Source organism: Vitis riparia, chromosome 7 (genome assembly GCF_004353265.1).
Source record: "Vitis riparia cultivar Riparia Gloire de Montpellier isolate 1030 chromosome 7, EGFV_Vit.rip_1.0, whole genome shotgun sequence".
NCBI classification, from domain to species: domain Eukaryota; kingdom Viridiplantae; phylum Streptophyta; class Magnoliopsida; order Vitales; family Vitaceae; genus Vitis; species Vitis riparia.
The window spans coordinates 726,795-751,573 of NC_048437.1; the positions used below are offsets into that span (position 1 = coordinate 726,795).

At 33.7% G+C, this 24,779-nt stretch overlaps 1 protein-coding gene across 1 annotated transcript in view; it reads right to left on the minus strand.

Moving 5' to 3' along the window:
- Positions 1-17,846, minus strand: part of LOC117917445 (probable manganese-transporting ATPase PDR2) — a 34,055-nt gene extending 16,209 nt beyond the window's left edge. Inside the window, exons 1-13 of the mRNA XM_034833733.1 lie at positions 17,684-17,846; positions 16,045-16,366; positions 14,865-14,957; positions 10,727-10,926; positions 9,431-9,503; positions 9,132-9,304; positions 8,867-9,038; positions 6,541-6,645; positions 6,270-6,380; positions 6,079-6,165; positions 5,754-5,936; positions 5,100-5,150; positions 4,853-4,978 (exon numbers count right to left, since the gene is read on the minus strand). Of these exons, the coding sequence (XP_034689624.1) occupies positions 4,853-4,978; positions 5,100-5,150; positions 5,754-5,936; positions 6,079-6,165; positions 6,270-6,380; positions 6,541-6,645; positions 8,867-9,038; positions 9,132-9,304; positions 9,431-9,503; positions 10,727-10,926; positions 14,865-14,957; positions 16,045-16,293 (1,623 nt within the window). The 5' untranslated portion in view covers positions 16,294-16,366; positions 17,684-17,846. The remainder of the gene's footprint in view (positions 1-4,852; positions 4,979-5,099; positions 5,151-5,753; positions 5,937-6,078; positions 6,166-6,269; positions 6,381-6,540; positions 6,646-8,866; positions 9,039-9,131; positions 9,305-9,430; positions 9,504-10,726; positions 10,927-14,864; positions 14,958-16,044; positions 16,367-17,683) is intronic.
- Between the last annotated feature and the right edge of the window lie 6,933 nt (positions 17,847-24,779).

The following is a 24,779-nucleotide window of genomic DNA, read 5'->3' on the forward strand; positions in this document are numbered from 1 at the left end:
CCTACCAATCCATATCTGGGGAAGGGATCTCTCTAAGAAGGTAGGGGATGCCTAAGGGGGTTTTGTGGCTAGTGATGAGGACAATGTGTGCCATTGCAATTTTCATTGGCCAGGATCCTTGTTAAATCCAGCAGGAGAAAGGTACCTGCTCTCTGAACGTGGTGGTAAGTCTTGTTTTTCCATTTAACTATGGTAGGAAGTCCCGCCATGGAAGATCCAAGTAGAGCCAAAGAAAAATTGTAGTGGTTTGGAGATCAGGGAAAGCAAAGACGAGCATGCACACACTGTAAAGAGAGTGGGGTTGGCTAGAGATTTCCTTGAAAAGGGGGATCAACATGCGTCTAGCAAGGGGCAAAAGTTTTTCTGGTGAAGCAGCAGTTGGCATAGCTTATACAACTTCATGCAATCAAGTTGGGAAAGAGGTCATTGGCATGTGTTGCAAGGGGATCGTGCCAGTGGGATCACACCTTCATTTTTTGTATAGTTCATAATAATAATAAAAAATTAAAAATTAAAAATAAATTAAAAAAAAAAAGCAGCATCTTAAGTATGTAATGCGATAGATTGGCATGACTCATGTAAATAAATGAAAATTTATTCATTAGATTGTCTATGTATTAATAGCACCTAAGCAAATGGAGTAGCAAAGTATACACAATGTATACATTTCGCGCTGAAAAAAGGCACACTTGAAGAGGAGAAAATAACAAAATACAAGTCCTCTCTTCTTACTTCAAGCTAAGTAATCAATAAAGCCTATCATCATTAGAGAATGACCTCTATATATTTTTATTTTTTTGATAAGTAAAAAGAAGTATATTAAACGAAAAGAGGAAACACCAAAAACCAGTGCCCTCTAAATATACAGGGAGTATACACACCACCTTCCCTAACTAGGAGACAATCCAGTCTACAAAACTTACAAATGAAGAATGACTCTCTGCTAGGGAACCCCTGACCCATAACCAAATATTACATACAAAAGAATATTTCAACCTTTGAAGCGATAGATCCTCATCCCGAAACGCTAGCCTATTTCTCTCCTTCCAAACTGACCAAAAAATACATAAAGGCGCCATTTGCCAAGCCTTCTTGCGTCTTTTCCCCACAAACCCTCCATTCCACCCAAGAAGGGTTGTCTTCACTGTACACGAAAGAGTCCAAGATATACCAAAAAGGGAGAAAAGGAGGTTCCACAGGACCCGTGTCTTGACACAATGCAGTAGGAGATGATCCACTATTTCTTCTTCAGATAGACAGAGAAAGTACCTATTTGCCAAAGAGAACCCCCTCATTTGAAGTTGCTCCTGTGTTAAAACTTTACCCCAAGAAGCCTCCCAAGCAAAGAAAGCTACCTTGGGAGGCACTCTTGCCCTCCAAATTCTTTCACTAGGGAACATAGAAAGGCCCCCCGGCTCCATCATAGAATAAAGGGACCTAACTTAGAAAGTCCCATCATTTAAAGTTGTCCAGATCACTCTATCTTCTTCCTCCCTTTGAACCCTGAAAGCTTGGATCTTCTGCAACAACCGCTCCACTAAATCAATCTCCCAATCATTAAACGCCCTTGCAAAGAGAGGAGTTCAACCAACCCCATCACCAACAGAATTCCAAACCTCCGAAACCCAAGCATTCTTCGACATGGACATGGAGAAAAGAGAGGGGAAGGACTCACAAAGAGGCCCATCTCCACACCACTTGTCTTTCCAAAATTTCACTCTTTGCCCATTGCCCAAATGGAAAGCTACCCTGCCATCTAACAACCCCCACTTCTTCCTAATTGCTTTCCAAGGCCCACTCCGTTTCTTCCCATCACATCCCGAGTACAATGACCTCTATATACACTCGATTCCATTCAAAAAAAATGCTCATAAAAGAATATTTAATTGTTTGTTCTGATTGTTCCAAGCCTTCAAAGGACCTTCTATTTCTTTCCTTCCACAACATCCCAGAAAAAATATAAAGGGGCGACCCACCAAGCTTTTTTCAGTTTCTTTCCATGAAAGATCCATGTCAACTTAAAATATTTCCTCTTACCATAGAGTGTATCACTTAAGCCACACCAAACAAAGAGAATACCCATTGCCACATGATACTGCTTCACAACAATGAAGTAGCAAATGATTAGCCAATTCTTTCTCAACTTTGCACATATAGAATTTTTTTTGGCATTATCCATCCCTCCTTTTAAGCCTATTGATCATCAAAATCTGTCCCCATGTTGCTTCCCACGCAAAGAATCCCACCTTTATAGGAACCTAGGAATTCCAAACTATGCTTTTGAGGAAAGAGATTCTTCTTCTTCAAACTAGGGAGTAGCAAAAGGATTGCCACACTTGGACTCCTTCCATCCCACTTTGTCGTCCTCCACTCCCTTGATTGAATGCTTCTGCAATTTATGGGGAAAAAAAAACTCTCTTCCTTAAATCTCCCTAAAGTGAAATTGTCTTGAGAAGCAAGGACGCCCTACCTCTTCCAAAGATAAGTCTCCATACCACCTATCTTTCTAAACCTTCACCCTTCTTTTCATTGCCAAGTAAGAAATGACATCCGCTCATGAAAGCCTCCCACCCATTTCTAATTGCCTTCAACACAACCACCACCCACCACATGACCATCCCTCACACCCTTTGAGCATCATCCCCTTCTTCCTCAAACTTTTGTGCTATAAACTTTTCCACAAGGATTCCCTCTCAGTTGCAAATCTATAGCTGCACTTGTCAAGGAGCACCTTGTTTAGAGTGGAAAGATTTCTAATGCTAAGACCCCCAAACTTTTTGTCTGAGCCCACTATGGACCAATTTACCAAACAGGGTTTTTTCATTGACGGAAACCCATATTAGAGGAAATTTCTACTCTAATCTTAAACTCGCCTTTTTTGGAATGACAAACAATGACATGAAATAAATTTGTAAGCTAGACAATGTGCTTTTAATCAAGGTAAATCTCCCTCCTTTGATTAGATATTGTCTCTTCCCAAACCCTCCCAAAGGCAAGCCTAGATATGAAGTGGGTAGATGTCCCATCTTACATCCCAGTGTGGTGGTAAGAGCCTCCACGTTTTCAACTCCCCTGATAGGAATTAGCACACTTTTTCTCCAAATTAATTTTCAAACCAAAGATTGCCTCAAACTAGATAAAAGCCTAATTCAAATACACTAATTGCTCTTGACTAGTGTCAAAAAATTAGGGTATCGTCAGGCAATAGTAGATGCGTCATTTCTAACCCCTCATCTCCTTTACCACCCACTTTGAAGCCTGATATTAAACCTTCCCCAGCCCTCTACAAAATGTGATTAAGTGCCTCCATAGGCAATATAAATAAATAAGGCAAAAAGGGGTCCCCCTCTCAACCTCTTAGAGATTTAAAAAAACCAAACGGGTTCCATTGCATTAACTAGAACTGAAAATTTGGTTAAGGAGATGCACCATTTGATCCATCTAATCCACTTTTGGCCAAAACCCATTTTCTTCAAGATTGCAATAGGAAATCTCAATTAAATCATCCAAAGAGGCAATCAAACATAATAGAGGCCTTTTTTCCACACTCCACATTTGGCAACTTTTATATATTGATGAAACACAATCTTCTTCCCTTCAAAATGATTATTATAAACTAAAAAATTATTGGTATTCAATCAAGTGACACCTAATAGAAAAATGACATTACTTTCTAGGCGCTTAATTTGCTTGCCTATTAAAAAATAAAAAATAAAAAATATGACATCCCTTCTTAATAACCTCAATTTGTTTATCTACTAACCTTTTTTCCAAATGGGTGTGTTCATTCGCTTGAAATCATGGCTCATCACTTTTACATCCAACTTTAATTTGCTATCCAACAATGATAACCTTCTAGAATTGTTCTCCATGCAAAAGAAATTGATTGAAAGGCAAAAGTTCCCCCCTAAAGTTGGAGCCTTTGCTTGGCTGGTTAAATCATGACAAAACGAATGCCAAAGAAATGCTCCAAGCCAAAGGGCCCAAAAAAGCTATAATATAGAACATATAGGCTAAGTTGGAAATGTTTTTTAAATGAATATTCTAAAATCATTTTTTAACAATTTTCAAAAAGAGTTCTCTGATTTTTTTTAAAACAAATCCCTATATGGGAACTTGGAATGTTTTCAACCTGTTTTCTATATTTCTAAATATTTTTTAAATATAACTCTTATAATATATACACACACACATATATATAATGCTTTATTTTAAATCATTCTCCATTTTTGTACATTATTTTTTAAAATAACCCTTAGAAAACAAGTGAAAACAACTTAAAACAATAAAATATATTCTCATAAAACACCATGTTTTCAAAACAATTCTCAAAAATTTATTTTAGTAACAATCAACAACTAAACGAGTTTTTACTGGTTTTTTGCTCTCAAGAACAAAAAATTGTTCTTAACAGTTCTGAAACATAGCCTATGTTTTCGTATGCAAAAGAGCAATGAACCAAAAACCTATGGCAAAGATCCTAGAGTTTTGAGCTCAAAGCCTGAAAGACCTCAAAAGTTTTAAGCAAAATGCCACCCTATGAATATAGAGTTCATATGAATTCTCTGTTCCTCCAACACCTACAGTGAGGTAGACTTTTTAGTATGGGGCAACTCTAAGTATCCAAGGCCCATTATTATCCTCCTTAACAAGAGTTTGGGTCAAATGCTACTTTGGTGCTTTTTTTAGTTTGTTTCTGTTAAAGGACTTCTTTTTCTACCTTGTTTGCACTCTTAAGTTCTCAACAAATTCTCATTTTCTATTGGGAATAAGAAAGGTCATGCATAAAATCCCAACTCTCAAAGACTATTGGTACATGTAGTCACCATATAAGGAAATTACATTAGCATACCAGCTTGTTGTCCACAAACACCAAGGCATGACAGGAAGCCAAAATTTCAACAGTGCGGGCAGGCACTTTACTCATATCTGACTCTAGATCTGCAGCATCCGTCAACCCAGTGACTCCACGGAACTCCTGGTAATTGAAAAGATAAGAACAAAGAAGAACAAAAAAAGAAGCAAAGAAAATAACATAACATGAGATACAGTTTCAGCCAACAAATGATCATAAAAGCCCTAGATATACAACTGCATACCATGTCATCTGATGTAAGTGTTCCAGTCTTATCAAAACAACATATGTCAACCTGCAGAGAAAAAGAGATTATCAACATAAGACAGAAACTTGATAGATATTCTTCTTCTAGTATAAACATTGATTCTTGCACCCTTTCATGTACAAAATGTGGCCTCAGACCTTCATCATACACAAAGCTATCAGAACCCCAAAAACCTTATAGTGCAGTCACAGGCAAGAGGTAAGTAAGTAGATGGCTGGAGTTGACATAGCATAGACACTTGGAAAGGTGCACCATATCCATGTTGGACACAGATCAGATACAAAATGTCTTTGAATGTGATTGAAATACAGTTGACATGAGCCAGCAATTTCCTGAATTTGAATTTTGTTTTTTAATTTTGGATAAATTAACTTACAGCCAAATTTTGTTGGATATTTGGAATATAAGAGGTTACAAACAGAGGTTACAAACAGAGGAAAGATTGTACAAAATCTTCAGATAACCTATTTTTAGGTTAAGTAGCGTGAGCCCAACATGACCAAAACAACCCTCTATATGAAATACAAAGATGTGCCAGATGCACAACATAAGCAAAAGCACAATCCCAATATTACATACTAGCAAAGACTCCATCATAACATGAAATGGAATAAGAACATCAATACTCACTTTTCCAGCAAATGGAATTCGAAACGGCTCCGTACAAAATATCCCACGCCGTGCCAATGCAATCAAAGATGTATTAACAGCTATTGACAACTCCATTGGCAACTCAGGGGGGATCACAGACGTAATAATCAATGAACAACTCAAGAAAAGCTTGTATTTACTTCTTGTTGGATCTTCTAGGCCCTGTATCAAAGATGTCCAGGTAACATGAAAAGTGTGACAATTAGTGCCATTAGCATGAACTATGAAAATAAGAGGAAGTAATACGCATTAAGCCAAAACCATATAATTTCATCATCCAACTTTAAGGGAAGCATGTATTTACCTTTTTGAGCACATAACCGGCAGCTATTACTGCAAATATGACTAAGAACAAAATGAAGAGCCCGCTTTCCCAGCTGTTAGCGGTAACCTATAACAACATGTGGGATTGATAAATATTCCAAGCAATCCAGAAGAAATCAAAGCACCTTTAGATTAACAGTAACCAATCCTCAAGGATTAAAAATCATTCACCCTCTCTGTTGAAAATAAAATGGTCCGCATCAGTTTTCCTTGACTTGTTTCAAAGCCAGTTCGTAGAACAACAGCCAAGCAGCCCCCATCTGGGGTTTTAAGATGAACGGTCTGACTCATAGTAGGAAACAAAAAGGAAATCAGAAATTACAAATTTAAATAATAATAATAATAAAAATTTAGAGAGGGGCAGGGAGGGAGAGGAAGGAAGGGGAACAGCTCTTTCTTAACAGTAAAACACAAATAAAATTTATAATTAACAGTAAACTACCTTATCAGGAGTATGCTGCAATATCTTTGTCCCACCAAAAAGGACATGGTTTTTATCTCGCTTCACTGATAACTTCTCCTCATTTCCCCTACCCATGATTGATACCTGAAGTGATCATATTTTACACATAGTCAGAAATCAGTTGATTTGATTAACATTGAGATATAGAATTGTCTGATGTGCATTGATCAGGAACTTAGGTGTCATATACATAGTGCCATGCCATCTCAGATAGATGCTGATACCACAGAACCAGGTGCAGAGCTTATTATTCTCATACCCAGAATAAAATTCCCACAGGGTGAATGCTTCAATAAACTGGACTTTGAATGGATATTCCCACTATTGCCCATCATGCATGCCAAATATCAAGGACCTCATAGTACTAGAAACAACATATTCTCTAATAAAAAGAAATGTTGCAAGTGGATTTGGAAAATACCAAAGCCCAATAAACAAAGTACTTCACATGCATCACCAAAAGTTATTGCAGGGTAACAAAGAGAACAAGAAGAAAAGAGAAGCATTAATTCCAATTATACTTGAAGAAATCCAGTTAATTATGGATATCTAACCAATCCATGATGAAAATTCAAAATAATAGCAACACATTAAGAAATTAAATCATTTTTTTTCTTTTATCAGACATTCAATCATTTATAGCAACAGCTCTGTTATTTGTTTTTTATCTTCCCCTTTTAAATTGATAACAACAATAAAAAAATTTCAGTCTGAATAAATTCATTCGTTAATCATTATCCTGTTCACCAGTATACAACTGGTCAAACACTCATTAGTCATTATATTAAGGGAATATCTAGTCCATACACCTATGGCACAATGGTCAAAGCTTGAAATATAGTCTGCATCCACCTGGACTTTGTCTACACCAAAGTTTTTAAAGGCGAAAGCGTAAGGCGAACCGTTTTCATGTCCTTGAGGCAAGGTGTAAGCCTTGAAGCGTTAAGGCGTAAGCCTTTTGAGACTATCATTTTTAGAATTAATAACTATTAAAATATAATTTAAAATGTATAAAATATTTAAAAGATAATTGAATTATATAAATTTTTGCTATTAAATCTCAAATTAATTTCATAACCTTTTTTAGAATATAAAATAATAAAATTTAATTATATAATGAAGATCAAAGTCTACAAATTCATATTCTAAATAATTTAAATAATAAATCGATCGTCTAATTTTTTTGTTGTTTGAAAAAAATTAATAACTAAAGAAAATTACAGAGTAAAATGAAATTAATTATCTAAATTTTTTTACTATTTCGAAAAATCAACTATCTAAAAATTTATACTATTTACTATAAAATCAATTATAGAAAAAGAAATTAGTAGTTTGCTAATTTTTAAAATAGAAAAAGGGAAAAAAAAAAAAAAAAAAAAAGGAGGCCAGCTTCATTAAACAAAGAGATCGAGATACTTTTTGAAAAACCAAAACAAAAAAGAAAGATGAGGAAGAAACTTATAGGTGTGAAAAAAAAAAAAAAAAGGGTAATATAAAATGAAAAATAAAATATAAAACCAATTTGGGAGAAGAAAAGATATTAGAATTGGAGAAAAGAACGGAAACCAAAGAGGGAGAAGAAGGAAGAGTTGAGAACGATAAGGGAGAAGAAAAGCTGAGGACCGTATCAGGAGATCTCGTTGGAGCAATGGGGAGATGTCGAAGCTATCTACGCCAGAGTGAGCCGTTGCCACAATTCACCAACAGTGAATTAAGAATTAGGGTTTTTTTTGTGTTTTCTCCCTTGATTGCACTTTCCATAGGGTCTTTTGGTTAAAGACAAACCTTTTTGTATTTTTTTATTTTTTTTGGTCTAGTCACAGCAACAAAAACACATCTGACGCCTATGCCTCAAGCACTGATGTGTTGAAGGCGCACCGGAAGCACGCCCTAGATACACTTCGACTCCAGAGGCGTGTGCCTTTTAGGAGCCTAGCACTTTTGTGAACGCTTCAACGCCTTTTGGGAACGCTTCGCGTCAAGGCATGCCCTGAAGTGAGCCTCACCAACACATTTGAAAACACTGGTCTACACAAGTACTCTTTTTTTTCCCTTCCTTTTTTGTTATAATAGAAGAAGATTTCAATCAATACCATTTTATAAAAATGGTTTTAAACATCCAACAAGTAACCATTCTTGTACAGTAGTAATGCAAACAAAAATCTTTTGGAACAGAAAATAGTTTGATAAAGAAAAGCAACAGACAGACACAATAGCAACGATTTCCACAAATCAAATCCATCAAGTAACACATAACCACAAACTAGCAAGGAACAAAAAAGTAGAAAAGGTAAGAAAGAATTACCTTCCATTGGGGGGTAGATTCGCCTGTAAGAATGGCTTCATTCACAATAGCACTTCCAGCTAATATAAGCATGTCAGCTGGTACAGTCTTATCCTCTCCATTCTGGCCAGAAGAGCGTCCAATGGAGACAACATCCCCTGGGAGAAGTTCTGTCCCAGAGAGCTTCACCCACCTAGAATTCACAACATTCAACAAATACCTTGAAAACAGCTTATATAAAAAAAAATAAATAAAAAGCAGTACAATTGGCATCAAGATAACGCACTTCCCACAGCGATGCACCATGATCGTCTGATTGTCCACTCTTACACGTCTGAGCTCAGTTAGAGTCTTTAGCCGACTTTTTGCCATTGTAGATTCAAACATAAATAGCATGAATAGGGTAAACAAACTGTAATACCAATATTCATCCAAACACCAGAGACCGACACAGAAGACCTATAAGTAGGGAGCAGATGAGACAGAGTGGACAAAGAGTAAAGAACTAAATAAAAGACAACAAAAAAAGGGAAAAAAATTAATGGTGTAACTTAGCAAGCAAAAGAGCTTTCAATGATTACAAACCTGAAAAACAAAAAATGGCTCCATACAGTTCTCTTTCATTAATTTCTGGAATGTGGGCTGTGGATATTCAAATCTGTATGACCAAGAAACATCCAATTTAAGAAGCCAAAATAACATAATAAGTAAAACCATGCTCAGAAAAATCAAGATTCACTAACCATGCATTATTAAACTAAATGAGAGATGAAATTAACAGCTCAGAAAGACAGACTTTTGATATACAACTAATCAGAAACTAAAAAGTAAAAACAGGATGTTGAGACAAATAGTGACAACATTTGAGGTGTCCCCACATCAAAACTATGGATAGACATAAAAGTTAGAGCAGTACCCAGATATGAAACAGGGGATGACCAAAATGTGCATCTTGCACAATATAGTTTTCATAATTTCAACTCATGGAAACTCAACATGGGTTAGGGAAGATCAGAAACTGAATGGACTAAGCAATATATAAAATTTCACAACTTCAGTCATCCAAGATGTTGAAAAAAAAAATTCTGCAATTACCTTTACCCCATTTCCCACCATACTCACATTATGTATGATATCCTCACCACATCACATGCTCTACTAGGCATTCTTAGTCAGCTTTCCCCTCAACAAACACAAAATCATTTTTCAAACAGACATGTAACAATGACATTAATGCTGCTGCAATGTTGGACACAAATAATTTAAAAATTACATAAACAATCATGGTAACAATCACAACCATGACCACACCTCCACACTGTTGCCACAGATCTACACTACTACAGAGAAGATAAAACAATTAGATTGTGCCATCCAAGAATGAGTGAGAGGAGAAGCTACAAAAGGCCACTACCCACTACCTAGCCAACACAGGACCCACCAAGCAGTTTCCTGGGAGGGGTGAATCATATATATATATATATAGACAGAGAGAGAACAAGCACACGTGCAAATCGGTGTGCGCGAGCGAGTGACCGAACGAGCAAGGGAGAGAGAGGGATGGTAGGAGAAACTTATAGCAGTCTCTCAACATAGAAAGATGCCAAGCACAGCAAAGTTTCTGTAAATAGGAAACAAGGGTTTATCCAAAAGCAGCCTCCCTCAGAAAAAAAGACAAAGAAACAGCAAATGTTCAAGCCTTTCCACATGCTAGGAAAGGAGATAATGAGCCAGCCTTTGTCAATGAGGAAAACTTTCTACATCATCTCATATCATCATTCAAAAATATAAAGAAGACTAAAAGCAAATAGTATTATAGCCTATAGTGTTTCAACAGATGGATGTGGAACAAGGGGGGAAAGCATAAGAAAGAAAACTCACACATTCCGTCCCCACTTCTCAGTAGCAGCAACAACTTTAGCTTCTGAGCCGTGTCCAGTACTTTTGTGATAGTAGCCGAAGCTTTCCTTGGAAGGATAAGAAAGCTTGAAGAATGTCTCCTTCTCCTTTGAATAGATGAAGCATTGCTTTCTGAAATCGAAGTAAATCTCTTCTACATCTGAGGATGAAGAACCTACCAGCTGAACACATGAAACACTGAGTCAACAGCTGGAAAAAATAATTCTACAAGAGTAATAAATTGCACAATTTACCTCATTAAGGAAAAAAACTTTTAAAACAACATAATGGAAAGAATTAGATACCCCAAAAGTTATCATTACTTACCCTGCTTTTGAATTCTCAGTATGAATGTAAAAAATAAATAAATTTTAAAAATAAAGAAGAAATAATCTAAGAAAACTGCGCACTGTATGCCCTTTGTACAAAAACAGGTTAGTATCAAGAATAACAAACTTAAAGAAAGATTTCCTAATTATTGATAAGAATACATGCTGGTCTATGATATTAATAGTTTAAAATGGCAATGTCAAAAATTCACAAGTCGATTGTTTTTTTTTATAGGAAACGACAAAGGGATATATTGATAGAAAAAAGAAGTACAAAAGAAGGATGAGGAATCCTCCCACCAAAGAAAACTAAACTACAAGAATACAAAAACAAGAAAATACACAGTAAAAACATAAAAACTCTCTAGATTAGACCAACCCTTTGGAATTGCACACCGCTATCCAATCAAGTTGTAACACATTAAAGGGAATCCCCTTAAAAACCTTGGAACAGAAAGCCCAAAGAGAAGCAAGGAAATGAATAAAATCTCAAAGATACTCTGAATTCCTTGGTTATCCTCAAAAATCCTCACATTTCTTTCCCACCACACAACCCAAATTAAAGCGATGCTCGCAACTTGCCACAAAACTATCCCTCTTTTAAATAAACCAAAACCATTATAATTGATGGACAGCATGTCGAAAATGCTCCTCGGGGGAACCCAATCCATCTTGGTTAACTGAAATAATCTATGCCACAACCCCATCGTCAAAGAGCAATGTAGGAAAAGATGATCTACTAATTCTCCATACTTCATACACAGTTTACAAATATCAGGACTAAGAGCTTTGTAGGGTTTTCTCAATTGTAGCAAGTCATTAGTATTTACTTCTTGTGTGCCACTAACCAGACAAAGGACTTGACTTTGAAAGGGACTTGAGAATTCTCAACAAACTTAGTAGGGAAAACTAGAGGAGAACCAGAAAATTGGGATAAGGCTAGAAAGAAAGATTTGACTGAAAAAAGCCCTAAAGAAGATAAAGACTAGGATTTCGCATCTGAAATCGAAGGTGATAGATGCAAACCATCAAGTGACTACATGAGGCCTTCTAAATCTTCTATCTCAAAATCGGAAAGGTTACAGCGGAAATTAAAGTTCCAAGAGAAAGGACGAGTAGAACCGAGAATTGAAGAAATAGGAATATTTTTATCCGAAACTACTCTAAATGGTATTGGATATTGGGATCACAGGTCGATTGTTGTTACCACATAAATTGCTAGTACACATCTAAACATCAATCGAATACCTCTTGGCAAGTCAAAACCTTTGATTTGCAAGCTAGCAAGTTTGGCATTATCAACAACCTTATTGCTCTCAAAGTCTACACAATCCGTGTTTTCTTTTCTACTAAGTCAAGCACCAATCCATCAATCATCCAACTGTTCTAAATACACTAGGTCCTTATGTCAACACGCATGCCTTCGCCCAAACACTAATGCCACTAAGGGTCCATGGGTAGGCACCTTGCACCCATGAGGGAAGCCCTAAAGGAACAAGGTGACAGAGGGTTTTTGGCATCAGTTAGGCAAAAGGGTTGCAACACTTAGGGAAGGTGCAAAGGGGTCGCACATAGGTGCATGCATGGGCCACACATGGGATGCATGCACGAGCTATGCACATGGGGCACATGCACAGCCACGCACACAATAGCCACATGCACAAGGCACACACACGCACAACAACAGCACACATGCACAGGGCGCGCGCACAAGAACGAGAGGCTTTCTAGGAAAATTATGTATTTTTTGAATTATTAAATAAATCCATTAGTCCTCCTCAAGTCACCACAACCTAAAATGCTCTTTAAGGGGGAGTAGGTGACTCAAGGTGAGGTGTGGTAGCTTAGGCATGGCCACACCCAAGTGTAAGGCCTCTGACACGAGCAAGGCACATGGGGGATGAGCCTTGTTGGCACCTGCAGATGGGCTCCATGACATGTGGAGGTATGCAACCAGTGGCCACAATGGCACGGGGCGTGATGCAGACTCCCCTCCCAACTGTGGCAAAAGGGCGCAATGCCTTGTGGAAGGCGGCTTGAAGAGCCATGGGCACAATGCCATGGCATGTTGCTTGGATGTAGCATGGAGATGCAACAGCAACAAAGCCGACTCAAGACACGATGTAAAATGCAACACATGAGGGTGTAATGCCCCATGCATAGATGAGGAGTCATGGGCACAATGCCACGACTCGTTGTTGCACCAAGAGAAGGAAGGATTGTGACACGGTGCCATAGAGGCAACATGAAGAAGTGTGGGCTTCAGACATGAGCAAGGGGTGGTAGTGACCCTTGATAAAGTATGCAAGCCATGGGCAAGGAGCCAGGATGTGATGCAACCTATAGGCGCAACGACATCGGGTGTGGGCATAGAAACAGATGGTTGCCTCGACTTGGATGAGACTCAGACATGCAAACCAAGAAGAGGGCTTGGCACGCACAAGAGCTACTCACATGGACACACACAGCAGCAAAATGATGAGTGCAAGAGCATGTAGCCTCGACATGGATGTGACTCGGATGTGTGGGCCAAAAGAGAGTTTAGAAGGCACATGAGCTATACATAGATTCATGTGGCAGCAACATGAAATAGTTGGTCAAAGTGAGATTGTGAGCCCTGCATGAGTAGAGTCTCATTCCTATTGTGATTGTAATTGTAGTTTGAGTAGAACTCATAGTCCTAGTAAGAGTGGTTGGTGCCACAACTATCAAGAAGAGTCCTAGTAGAACTAGGATGAGGAGTCCTAGTCTAACAAGGAATGGGTGGCAGCCACTCTATAAAAGGGGGGATAGAAAAGCCTCCTTGACACACACAATCAGAGGGATCTAGAGAGGGAGATCTTGAGAGAGCATGAATTTTCCAGTGCTATTGTGGGAGTCTTCCTAATTCATGTCTTATATTCTTATTCAAAGAAGTAATAAAATACTAGTTGGGGGTTGGTGCCCTGTAATTCTGTGTGTGCTTGTATGGGTTCCTTTGATCTAATCTCATGTCTAGGCATTGCACAGATGCGAAAATTATACGGGAGTTTTTGCGCCTATGACACCTTACCAAGAGCCAAAGTTGGCATCATGATTTAGCCACCAAAGCACCAAATCTAGAGCCAAAATGCATAGGTATCTGATGGTACATGATAGATGGCAACACATAACCACCACATTGCAATGGCAGCACTACTTCAATACATAAAATTTGTCTCATAAAGTAGCATGATAATAGAATTGTGGCACTGCCACCATCATAGAAACTGAACCTACACAACTGCACCATCCTAGCAGGTGACATGAACCATGAATTATCGCTGTCCTTTCAATGCTCTTATTTCAACCCAATAAAAAATATAAAAAAAAAGGTCTCTTTTCACCTGGATTCTTAGCATCTAGTACGCATTTTTTAAATTTCAAGCAATTCAAATCAGATTGCTTGAATTGTTGCTTGCTGATCTACATTTTGTGTACCTCACTAAACCTCAAACATTTTTCCAAAGATTGACAAGATTATTAAGAACACCCCGTTTTATCAATAGATTTCCCCCATATCTGATTTATTTCTAACATAAACTTCATGAGATCCATTTTTTGCAGCAGTTTACACAATAAAACCCATATAACAGAGCCCCAAGTAGAGATAAGAAGACCATGACAGCTAAATAATACTAAATACCAAACGTTAATTTCAAGTACCTTGTCAGGAAAGAAATACAGTATGAAATTACATTTTCCATATATCATGTGACAGCTCTTGAAAAGTGAAACTTGATTTTAGAATTTGAAATTAATGTTGGACTTACTAATTTACGAAAATGAAGTGGTACAATTTCCTTAGATCCAGAGAATTTTGCTGGAGTTATTTTGCAAGCATCAGCTTGTTGAATGCTATTAACCTGCAAACCAAAATTAGTATCTTTACATATTATAAGATTATTTACAACAATTAGGCAAGCAAAATACATCCAATCTATCACCAAAAAGACACATTCAAGAATTGACAGAGAGAGAGAGAGAGAGAGAATTCTAAAAGAAGCATCAGAACCCAGCAACTAGAGATCCAGAAAGGTTAAAAATTTAAAAAACAGGGGGCAGTCAAAATAGCACATATTGTAATTCTTTTGTAGGTGCACCTAGTTGCTACACTGTTGGAACAATTTTTTGCATCAATATTTTTAATCTATCAAAGTAGGTAAGTTCCAGCACTCTGTGCACATTTATCTTCAATTTTAAATTGAAAGTGAATTCTCAATTTTTCTCTCCTTCACCTTTTACTAGTCTCTCAAAGATAACTACCTCTAAAATTACTAAACTCTATTACCTTAAAATATGTGTTATTGAAGCTCTACATCTTTTTGGAACTTACAATTTTGTGAATTCTCCAAATTCCCTAAAATTCTCTTTAAATTTCAAGAAATTTTATAATATCATACACACCATCGCATGATGTGAACTAAATCTTTTAATCAGAATTTTTTGTCAAGTCTTTAATTTGAAAACCACATGCATTTTATGAAAGATTTTAAAATGAGATGAGCAAGCTAACAAAGTGTGCACTAGGTTAATGGATCATTCTCTACATGGACCTAAAATACTATTAAATTAGCTTTGGGTTTAAATATGTTAGTCACTATATCATTACTGTAACAGATACAACTAACTTTATGAAACCAATCAGTGACTTGCTTTCCTGTGATGATTAAAGTAGTAATGGTTAAATGGTCTAACAAATGTTGTAAGGTCAATTACTAAAGAGAATATATCTGAAGACCTATAAACATCTGCATGATCAATCCCATCACTTGCTTTTACACCTTTATCATCTCAAAAATGATCAATCAGTTAAAAACCTGAACAACTAATAATATGAATCAAAAAGTTTAAAGTAGATGGCATTAGTGCCACATAGGAAAAACCTGTGTACAAAATACATCTCACCCAAAAGAAAATTTGTTTGATTCATGACTTCAGCATACTGCATACCTTACTATACTGAACAAAGCATCTAAATTCCACTGACCAAGCAGTGAAGAGCCCGACCAGAATATGAAGTACCACGAGTCCACCAAAAACTATGATGGCGTCGGATATGTCAATGCTGGGAACAACGGTGACTAGCCAAATGGTATAGAGGATGGCGAAAGGCCATACATCCAAGCGCCAAGGCCAGTGCCTCTTCCTCAACAAATCAACATCCTCCACTACTTTACCTCCAACATGGAACCTCAACATCTCCCTATCTGCCCACCAAGCTAAAAGGTGAAAAATTGAGTGCCAAAGTAATCCTTCTCCAAGCTCTCTTTTGCTGGTAGGAAAGAAGCAAACCACGAAACAGTTAGAACAGTGCCTAATTGCACAGTTGCATGAGAAAGTTTATAAAGTGATAACTACAATCAGGTCATGGAAGCAAAGGGCAAGTTTGAAAACTGTTTTTAAAAACATTTCTCTATTTTTTTTAGAACAAAAACAGTTTTCCAACTTCAAAAACAGGTCTGACTGAAAACAATTTTATTGGAATTTGTTCTAAAAACAAGATGATTTTTGAGAAAGAATTTGAGGCATTTAAGGAGATTTTTGTAAAGTATAGAAAATATGCAAAGAACTTTTGCATTGCACATAGGTGCACATGGCCTTCATAGATAATAGGCCAAGAGTCATATTTGAATTCTCAAACACAATTTTCTTCCTTTAAATAATTGAAAAAAATCATTTGTAAGAACTGTTCTCAAAATCTGATTTTTGAGAACTGTTTTTCAACATATTGTCAAACATGCCACCAAATATTTTGAAATCTAGACATTTATAAAGCAGCAACTACCATGCTAACCAAATAATTTGAAATTTCAAGCAACAACAACATTCAGTTGCAGCTTCAACCAATAACAACATTTAGGTATATCAAACGCATAATTTGGAATTTCGACAGAACTGCCAACTTGGCAATGCTATGGAAAATGCTCTCATAATTGGAAAAGAACATATATTAAAAAAAAAAAAAAAAGCAAAATAGTTTTGAAAATAACACTGGGTTCCAGAAGAGTGCTGTTCATGTTTTTGTAATCACAAATAATCGAAATATGCAAATATTCGCTAATCACGAGGTTACCACATTCTTTGCGGTGGAATAAATTAATACCCACTTATTTATGCTATAAATCAATATAAATTTTAAATAGATGAATACAGAAAACCACTATACATAAATATTTCAATGCAAATAATCAAATATAATAACGATCACACGAAATAACTAAAATTATTGTAGTGAATATCCTGATCCAAATAAATACCCAAGAACACGCCGTTAATAAGATAAGCAGAATGAGAAAAAAATGGGAGAAAATTTTCAAATATTCCCGATGGAGAAAAATCCTAACCCAAAATCAATTCCCTTTACGGATCCGTATACTGGTTTTTGGCGATCCTCAAAACACTTAACTCCACATCAATCTTCGTCCTTCACCACTGATTAGGGTTTTGTAAGTTGATCATGCAAAACCCTGGTAAATTTCAATAACTTCTACCCGAACATGGAAAAGTTAAGTGTGAAAAAATCGGAATTTTGGGGAAAGATTGAAAAGCATAGTGGTTTTTGCGAGATATTTTCAGATTTTGAAAGTACCTGTTATAGCGGCGATTGGTCCGAAGAGAGAGATCAGAGCGTTTCGCCCTAGGGAGACTGGAAGAGAGAAAAACAGAGCTTGGCCTCCGGACGGCTGGACCTCAATAACAATTAGGTTATGTTTGGTTCTCGAGAAATAGTAGGAAAGAGAACAGACGAAAAGTTAAAGAGGAAAAAAAGAAAAAAAAAATCATTTGATGGAAAAGTTGTGTGAAAGAAAATTAGTAAATTACTAATACGTTTGGTTCCGGAAGTTACCAAGGGATGAAAAAAATAACAAGAAACGTGACTTTATGATTCTTATTTGTTTCACATGAAGGAGTTAAAATAAGGAAATTAAAAATAATTTAATTTTAAATCTATTTTTATTTTTATTTTATTTTTTTGTATTTTTCTTTATATTTTAAAAAAAATATAGGGTATGTTTGCTGGCTGTTTTTAAAAATAATTTTTTTATTCTTCAAAATAAAAAAACATGTTCACAATTATTTTATATTTTATATTCTTAAGGAAAATTGAGTGTTTTTGAAAAATAATTATATAAGTATATAAAAAGATTACAAATAAAGCATAAAAAACTCATTTTTAAAACATATTCAAAAATATTAAAAACAAATTAAAAATATTTCAAATTTACAAATAAACATTTATTCTCAAATAACAATTTTAAAAAATTGTTCTCAAAAACTATTTTTTATCATTGTTTTTGAGTTACCAAACAAGGTATACTCTTTTGATCTTTATCACAAATCTTTCAATATTTTTTTCCTTGCCTTTTTCGGCATCCAAATATAAAATATATATATATTATATTTGTTTTAACTAAAAAAGCTTTTAAAAAATATTATTTTATATTTGGTTTATCATGAAAAATATAAGAAAATCATATTTAATTAAATTTGAAAAAATATATATGAATGCTATTAAAAAAAAAAAAAACAAACAAACATATCGATTTCAATTAGATTATTTACTCATGTATAATGTGAGAATTTGTATCATTATACAAACTTATAGATGATCCATCGGTAATAATGTTTATATCTTTGTAACTCCCTATATATGGGGAAGGATCTTCAGAGAAATAGAAAGACTTTTATCTTTTGTTTCTCACAAAAAAAATATATCATAAACTTATATCATGATTTTCTATTTTATTTATATATATAATAAAATTGCCCTTTGATTTTCTTATTCGCTTATTTTATTTGAATACATAAATATGTACAAGTATTACTTAGAGAATATAATTTCTTTCTAGTAAAAAATCATAACTCGAAGTTATGAAAAAATATGTACAATCACTATAATTAGAAGTTATGACGTAAATTACAAAACTATGGGGTAAATTCATAACTAAAAGTTATGAAAAATATATGTAATTCTTATAACTAGAAGTTATGGGGTAAACTACAAAATTACAAATATATGGTCAAAAGTTATGTTTATGATTTCTAATTGTTTATTTTTAACTATACGATATAACTAGAAGTTATACAAAAAAAATATTATCTAGCCAAAAGCTATAAAAATAAATAGTTCATAGTGTGAAGTTATGTATAAATATACATAATGAAAGTTCATAGTCTGAAAGTTATGCACAATATTATATGACCAGATGTTATAAAAATAAATAATTCATAACCTAAAGCTATGTACAAATCTAAATAATGAAAGTTCATAGCCTAAAACTATATACAAATCTATATAATGAAAGTTCATAATTTGAAGCTATACACAAAAAGTTACATAAAAATAGTTTATAACCTAAAGCTATATATTAATTTGTACATTTTTGTTATGACAAAATAATCATAACCCGAAGTTACGAAATATATTAGCTTTTAATTTCTTTTAATTATATTGTATAACCGAAAGTTATACAAAACAAAATTTTATACCGAAAAGCTATACAATGAATATTTCACAACTTGAAGTTATGTATAAATTTATACATTTTTGTTACGATAAAATAGAATGTTTAGTAGAAAGTAGAAACTATATAAAAAAATGTTTTCATGGCCAAAAGCTATAAAAGCCATACTTTATGTACTTAAGGTAGAAACTTGAAAATATTGATGTGTTAATTTTGTATAGCCTGAAGCTATATAGAGATTTTCTAACTATGGTATAACTAAAAGTTATACAAATTAAATTGTCAATTAATAATTTTATGAAATTTTATAGTTGGAAGCTATATAGAGAATATTTTATAGTTTGATGCTATGCAAAAATGTTCATTTTATCGTAATAAAATTATAGTTAAAAGTTCTTACAAATTTATTCATTAGTTAATATTGCCTTGTTAGCTAGTTTCTTGAATTCATAGTAATTATTTTACTTTATGATAATACAAAAAATATTGTTTATCATGATCAACCTATATAGAGATGGAAAATATATTCCTATATATTCTTATAATTAGAAGTTATATAATAATTTATATTTGATGGCCTAAAGCTACATGAAAAAATAATTTGTATATTGTTATAGCCTAAAGCTATATGAATAATTAATTTGCATATTTTTATAACTCGAAGCTATATCAAAAACTTTTATATACTATTGCAGCCCAAATCATGAAGCTATATGGAAATTTTTTGTATATATTTTATATCTTGAAAAAAAAAATATGTAAAATATTTTCATAGCCTGAAGTTTTATGAAAGAAAATAAGTATTTCTTATAAATGAAAACTATAGAGATTATTATTTTATATGTTATTATAGCTAAAAGTTATACTAAAAAAATTAATATTATATAATTTCTCACAACTAAGATCTATGTTGAATAATTAATTTTATAATATTTCATGGCTAAAAGCCGTATAGAAAATTGATGATCTGAAGTCATATATGTTATACATAAATAGGAATTATTATAAGTATTATGATATAAATACTATTGTTTCACTGACAGCCTATAACTACAAGAATTTTATATATTTTATAGTTTGAAGTTATGAAATATGATTTTTATTTTTATTTTTAAGAATTCAATTATCGAAATCCTTAATTTTCTATGTTTTGGATTTGAATGTATCATTAGTATTCTTTCTATTAGATATGAAGGTTTAAATATCTAAATCTATAATTTTCATAGTTCATATTTAAAATAGTCGTCATGTTTCATGAAAATGCATTTGCAACTGCAATACTTAAGAAACTCATTGTAATTGTTCCTCGAAGTGAATGTAACCCATTAGGAATACAATCATAGAATAGGATATAATATAAATCTAGTATACAATAACTTCTTAATCCATGAAGGTCATTATTTTCCTAGGAAGAAATTCATACCCTACCACTAGAAGTGGTGAAATGAAAAAAAAAGGTTAGGTTTGTAGAGTAAACCTACCATAGTTGAACATAAAATAATTGTTGATACATGCTAGTCATACGATCAAACATTCCATTGACTTTTACCAAAATTAAAAGAAAAAGATTGGTAAATAGAAGGTTAACATGTCTAACCTAGATTATTATAACTTTCTTTAGAAATCCTAATGATAAAATTTATTGATTGATTAGTGATGAAAAAATGTTTATTCTCATGTGGGATCTTTATTTTCTTATGTTGTGTCTTTTTATCTAATATAGTACATATCATATTTGCCAATACATGTTTATGTTTTATTTACACATAATATTGATTGTTTAGTAAGTATATTATAAGATGTTTGTCTCATTAATTGTACAATATGTAATAATTGATGTTAGTACCATGTCAATTTATGGAAACTTGATTGAAAGCTCTTGAAGAGCTCGTACTATGTCACTAGTTGATTGATGCCATTATTACATATATGAATTTATGAAAACCTGATTGAAAACTCTAGATAAGCTTATACTATGTCACTAGTGGCACATGAATCCATATGAATGATACTTGACATTCTATCAAATTTAAAAGAATTTGAGATGACCAACTTGGTCCCCCGGGGTGAACAATGATGCATTAACTCCTTGAAATGTCAAATGGATATTCATTAAAGAACTAGAAGTTTCTTCAACTAGTGATTAGTATATTTGAACCTTTGAAGGATATTATTACATGTTATGCAAATTTCTAGTTTAAAAAGACAATTTTCTCGCCATTAGGGGGAGGCAAGTCGATTACAAAAGAATGAAGAGACATTACATGGTATGTACCCTATTTATCTCATCTTTATCCTCGTACAAGGCAGTGTGAACTAGAAGTTCAAAGGATTATTCATTTGTAAGGACTTGCAAATCAGTTATCTAATGCTTTCACATATATAAAGAAAGTAACAAAGTCACATGCATGTGTCGGTTGTGAATACTTTGACACATATTGATGTCCTTGAAGGACAATTGGAGAATATCATAGCAAATGAATTTAAGACATGCTTGAAGCATGGTAGACCTATTGACTTAAATGATTCAGTTCCTAAAAAAACGAATAATATATGAAAAGTTTGGTACTCTTGAAGAGTTCACAAATGTAAAAGGGTTAAATGATGAAACCCAACTAGATAAATAGTTAACCCCTAAGAGGCACAAATTGATCAAATATCAATATCTAAAATTGAAGAGATCTCAATGAGTCACATGGTAGAAGCAAGGAACCATAGTGACGTTATTATAGACAACATATTTGCATTCCAAGTGGCTATGGACATCATGAGAAATTATGAAGATCAAGAACTACAAACTATGGATGAATGTCGAAAAATGAATGATTGGCCAAAATGAAAAGAAACAATCCAAACATGGCTAAACTCGTTTACAAAACGAGAGGTATTTAAACATATAGTTCAAACACTTGGAAACATAAAGTTTGTTAGATATAAATGGGTCTTTGTGAGAAAGCAAAATGAGAATGATGAAATCATAAGATATAAAGTACGACTTGTTGCTCAAGGTTTCTTTCAAAAACCCGATATAAACTACGAGGAAACTTATTCCCCTGTAATGGACATAGTCACATTTCGATACTTGATAAGTTATACAAATTAAATTGTCAATTGATAATTTTATGCGTCTCATGGATGTTGTTACAACCTATTTATATGAGTCTATAGATATTAACATATATATGAAAATCCCTGAAGGATTCAAACCTTGAAATATGTACTCAATCAAACTACAAAGATCTTTATACAAATTAAAACTATATGGATGCATGTAGTATAATCGTTTGAGTGAGTATTTGTTAAAAGAAAGGTATGTGAACAATCCAATTTGCCCATGTGTTTTTATCTAGAAATCAAAAATTGGGCTTACAATAATTGCAGTATATGCGGATGATTTGAACCTTATAGGGACTCCTAAAGAGCTCATAAAAACAACTAATTATTTAAAGAAGAAATTTGAAATGAAATATTTGGGGAAAACAAGATAATGTCTTGGCTTGCAGATCGAGTATTGTTCAAATGAAATGTTAGTCCACCTATCGACATATATATAGAGAGATAAAAAGTATTAAAACAATTTTATATGAACAAATCACATCCACTCAATTCCCTCATGGTTGTTCGTTCACTTGAAGTAAACAAAGACCCATTTCATCATAAAGAATAAAATGAAGAATTGCTTGGTCTAGAAGTACCATATCTCAATGTAATCGGTGCACTAATGTATCTTGCAAATTGTACTAGACCAAGTATAACATTCTTTGTCAACTTGCTAGCAAGATACAATTCTACCACAACTAGAAGGCATTGGAATGAGATTAAACATATATTGCGATACCTTCGTGGAACAAGTGACATAGGCTTATATTATTCAAAAGAATCAAAATTACAATTGATTGGGTATACAGATGTAGAATATCTTTAAGATCCTCATAAAATTCAATCTTAAAGGAGATATGTCTTTTCTTATGGTGGTACGACAATATCATAGAGATCAGTCAAACAAACAACTATAGCCACATCTTCAAATCATTAAAAATTCTTGCAATTCATGAAGACAATCGTGAATGTGTATGACTAAGGTCAATGATTCAACATATTCAAGAAATATGTAGACTTCATTCCATCAAAGGCAATGCAATCAAGTTATATGAAGATAATGTTGTTTGTTTTGCACAAATTAAAAGAGGATTCATAAAAGGTGACAGAACTAAACATGTCTCCCCTAAATTCTTTTATACTTATGAGCTCTATGAGAAATATGAGATTGATGTTCAACAAATTTAGTCATGCAATAATCTAGCAAATTTATTCATAAAGGCGTTACCTTTGACTACATTAAAAAAGTTAAGGTATGACATTGGAATACGAAAATTGAGAGATCTACTAATTCAAATGTTGAAGAAATCATAATCATGCCTACATGAAATGGAAAATACTAATATGGATATACTGCACTCTTTTTTTCTTTGTCCAGGTTTTGTCCCATTAGGTTTTACTGGTAAGGTTTTTAACGAGCCCATTATCATATTTTTATGATCATCTAAGGGAGAGTGTTATAAAATATGAGAATTTGTAGCATTGTGGAAACTTGTGGATGATCATCCGTAATGATGTTTATCTTTTTGTGACTCCCTATAAAAAAAAGGGACCCCTAATGAAAATCAATTCAATTTATCTTCATGCATTTTATTCTCTCTTTCTTGTTTTTGTCTTCTTCTCTCAATTTGTTTTACAAAGAAAATTAATATATTCTAAAAAAAATTAAGATTTCTTTTTTCTTTTATATTTAAATATTTTTTTCAATCATGCTTATCCTGACATTGAAAACTAGTCTTGAAAAATAGAACATTTGTAAAGAATTTTTTTTTTTTATTAGGGGCTATTTATAAAAAGGCTAATTACTTTAAAAAGTGATTTTTTTTGTAAATCCCACTTTTAAACAAAGATGAAAGTCTTTTGCAATCAAAGTTTTATTGAGTCATTCTTCCACTGGGCCGTTGTCAATTACTTTAAATAATGATGCAAGTTTTGGGATTTAAAATTTTTTTGATTCATCCTCACATGAAGAATTATTTGACTTTTCACTTATTTGATTGCGAGGAGATTAAATAATCAAAGAATAAATAATAATTGCGTTGGTTTGAAAATAAATGAATTGTTTTTCACATATTCTAATTTAAAGGATTAAAAATCAAATAATAGGTTATCGAAAATCAT